The sequence below is a fragment of the Poecilia latipinna genome, unplaced genomic scaffold (assembly GCF_001443285.1).
Source record: "Poecilia latipinna isolate Pla-1442-1.1 unplaced genomic scaffold, P_latipinna-1.0 Scaffold343, whole genome shotgun sequence".
Taxonomy (NCBI): Eukaryota; Metazoa; Chordata; class Actinopteri; order Cyprinodontiformes; family Poeciliidae; genus Poecilia; species Poecilia latipinna.
Window position 1 is genome coordinate 264,708 of NW_015112959.1, and position 2,159 is coordinate 266,866.

A 2,159-nucleotide genomic window follows, 5' to 3' on the forward strand; every position below is an offset into this window, starting at 1 on the left:
ATGGGTGTTCCTTGAAATCCCAGGACATTTAAATAAAAATGTGATTTTTTTTTTTGTCAGTAAACTGAAAATGGATCATTTACAGTTTGTTTTAGTTAATTAGCTGATTAGGTTGTGACACTGAGTTTCTAATAATCTCTTTGTTCACAGTATTCTAATTTTACGAGACACTCAATGTTGGGTTTTCATTATCTGTAAGCAACAAGCATAAAACTAACAAGAAGACAACAAGGAATAGATCACTCGTTGTGCTGATTATACGTAATATACAAGTTTCACTTTCTGAGATAACTAGTGAGAAATATTGCACTTTTATGTAATGTTCCATATTTTTAGATGTATCTGTATTTCAAGACTTTTTACACATCTATACTAGGGGTGTTGTTTTTTGTTTTCCCATAAGGGATTGAATGGTTTGATGAATGGATGCATTTAACTACGCTCATATATTTTTTTTGTTTGCATAACAATATATAAACAGATTTCAAAGGACTCAAAAACATCCCCAAACAACTTTTGAGGTAAAACGTGACGTTCAGAATGTTCACCATGGATGATGTCTGTTTATGCTCTGGACACAGAAACAAAAAAAAAAAAAGTCAAAGCGTGGGAAAATAACTTTTATTCCCTCCAACTTTTCCTCATGACACATAATCTGCAACAAGTAGCCCTTTTCCTTCCAAAATCTACAGCATGTATTAAGGCAGCAAAGTCCATTAAACCTCTTGTTTCTGCCTGAAAACACCGAAAGGTTTTTGGGAAATGTTCAGAGTTTGGAGCTAAAGAACTATTAAACATGATAAAAGAAGAGTCCCTTGTGTCTTTGGGGCTTGTATTTTTGCCCCAAATGGAAAATCTGTCCAATCTTTGAGCAGATCCTGCAGGTCTGAGGATGAAATGCAGTCCTTGATTCTCACAAAAGGATCTTGTAGTAATCATCTTTATAGCTGTACAAGACCACCACAGCCACCCTGAAAAAAGGACAACATGTGTTTGTTATATTGAGAAGGGGGAAAAAAAACGTACACTCGACATCCAAATGGAACATTTCAAAATCAGAACAATGAAATTTAGCCAGGAGGTTTTCCGGGAACTTTATTAAGTAGTAAGTTCTGTTTAGCAAGAGGATGTAACTCTGCCAGGAGCACATCTCAAAAGAGACAGAACCTTGCAAGTCACAGTATATTTGAACAAAACATAATTTTCATGAGTCATAAAACTTACTTGTGAAGTTACCAAGCTAAATAAATAAATCCAATATGAACCAAGTAAAGGAGGAAGGCAGAAAATAACCTCAGCTAAAAGAAAAGCCCCACACCTATAATAATTATTTTAACTGTCTAAGAACAGCCTTTCAGAGTTGCCAGAATGACCGTGGGCGAGTTGAAACAGCAGTGAAGATGCAGGTTTCTGACTCATAGAAAAGGTCACTGCCTTCAAACCCGTCCAAGATAAGTTTAGTTTATGATTCTGCTGCAGCAAGGTGACTGCTGTGAAAACCCTTTACCCCGCTCATCTGGCCTCAGCTGCCTGTCCCTCACATTCAACAAAAACATGCACACGAAAGGACAAAGAGCAGATGCAAAATGTATACATCATCTCTGGCTCTGTGGCCCGGTTTATCGGTGAGGCCTTGTGCTTCCCCCTAAACAGCAACGCAAACACAAAGCAGAGATGGGAAATTGAAACCAACTGCGTTGGAGAGGCTTTGATTTTTTTTTTTTTTTTTTTGTTCCTGTTGCCGTCTCATTCATGAAACTGGCTCTGGGGAGCTGGCCTGCGTCGGACAGCTGAGGTGTTATGATCCAGACGCCAGAAGACCAAACAAGGCGAATCCTTTTCCAGATTTCACCTCAGGAAACGGGATCAACGGGGGATTTAGTGTTCTTCAAGGTGGTGGTTATCTGTCTAACAGCGCTCTTTGAAGCTCTGGCTGTCACCGTCACACCTGGTGTCAGGGAGTGGCAGTTGCCTACAAAGGAGGTTTTAATGTTTTTTTTTTTGTTTTGGTTTTTTTTAAATCATCATTTAACCTATTTACCTGCTTAGTTTTGGCTTTTTTTTTTTTTTTTTTTTTTTTTTTTTTTTTAAAAAAAAAATTTTTTTTTTTTTTTTTTTTTTTTTTAAGAAAATATCATAAAATTCTTTTTATAAAAAAA

The 2,159-nt window shown here is 36.8% G+C and overlaps 1 protein-coding gene across 1 annotated transcript in view; it reads right to left on the reverse strand.

Moving 5' to 3' along the window:
• Positions 1-602: 602 nt before the first annotated feature.
• eif2ak4 (eukaryotic translation initiation factor 2 alpha kinase 4) overlaps positions 603-2,159 on the reverse strand; it is a 23,842-nt gene continuing 22,285 nt past the window's right edge. The window contains exon 39 of the mRNA XM_015035655.1: positions 603-971. Coding sequence (XP_014891141.1) covers positions 914-971 — 58 coding nt within the window. The 3' untranslated portion in view covers positions 603-913. The remainder of the gene's footprint in view (positions 972-2,159) is intronic.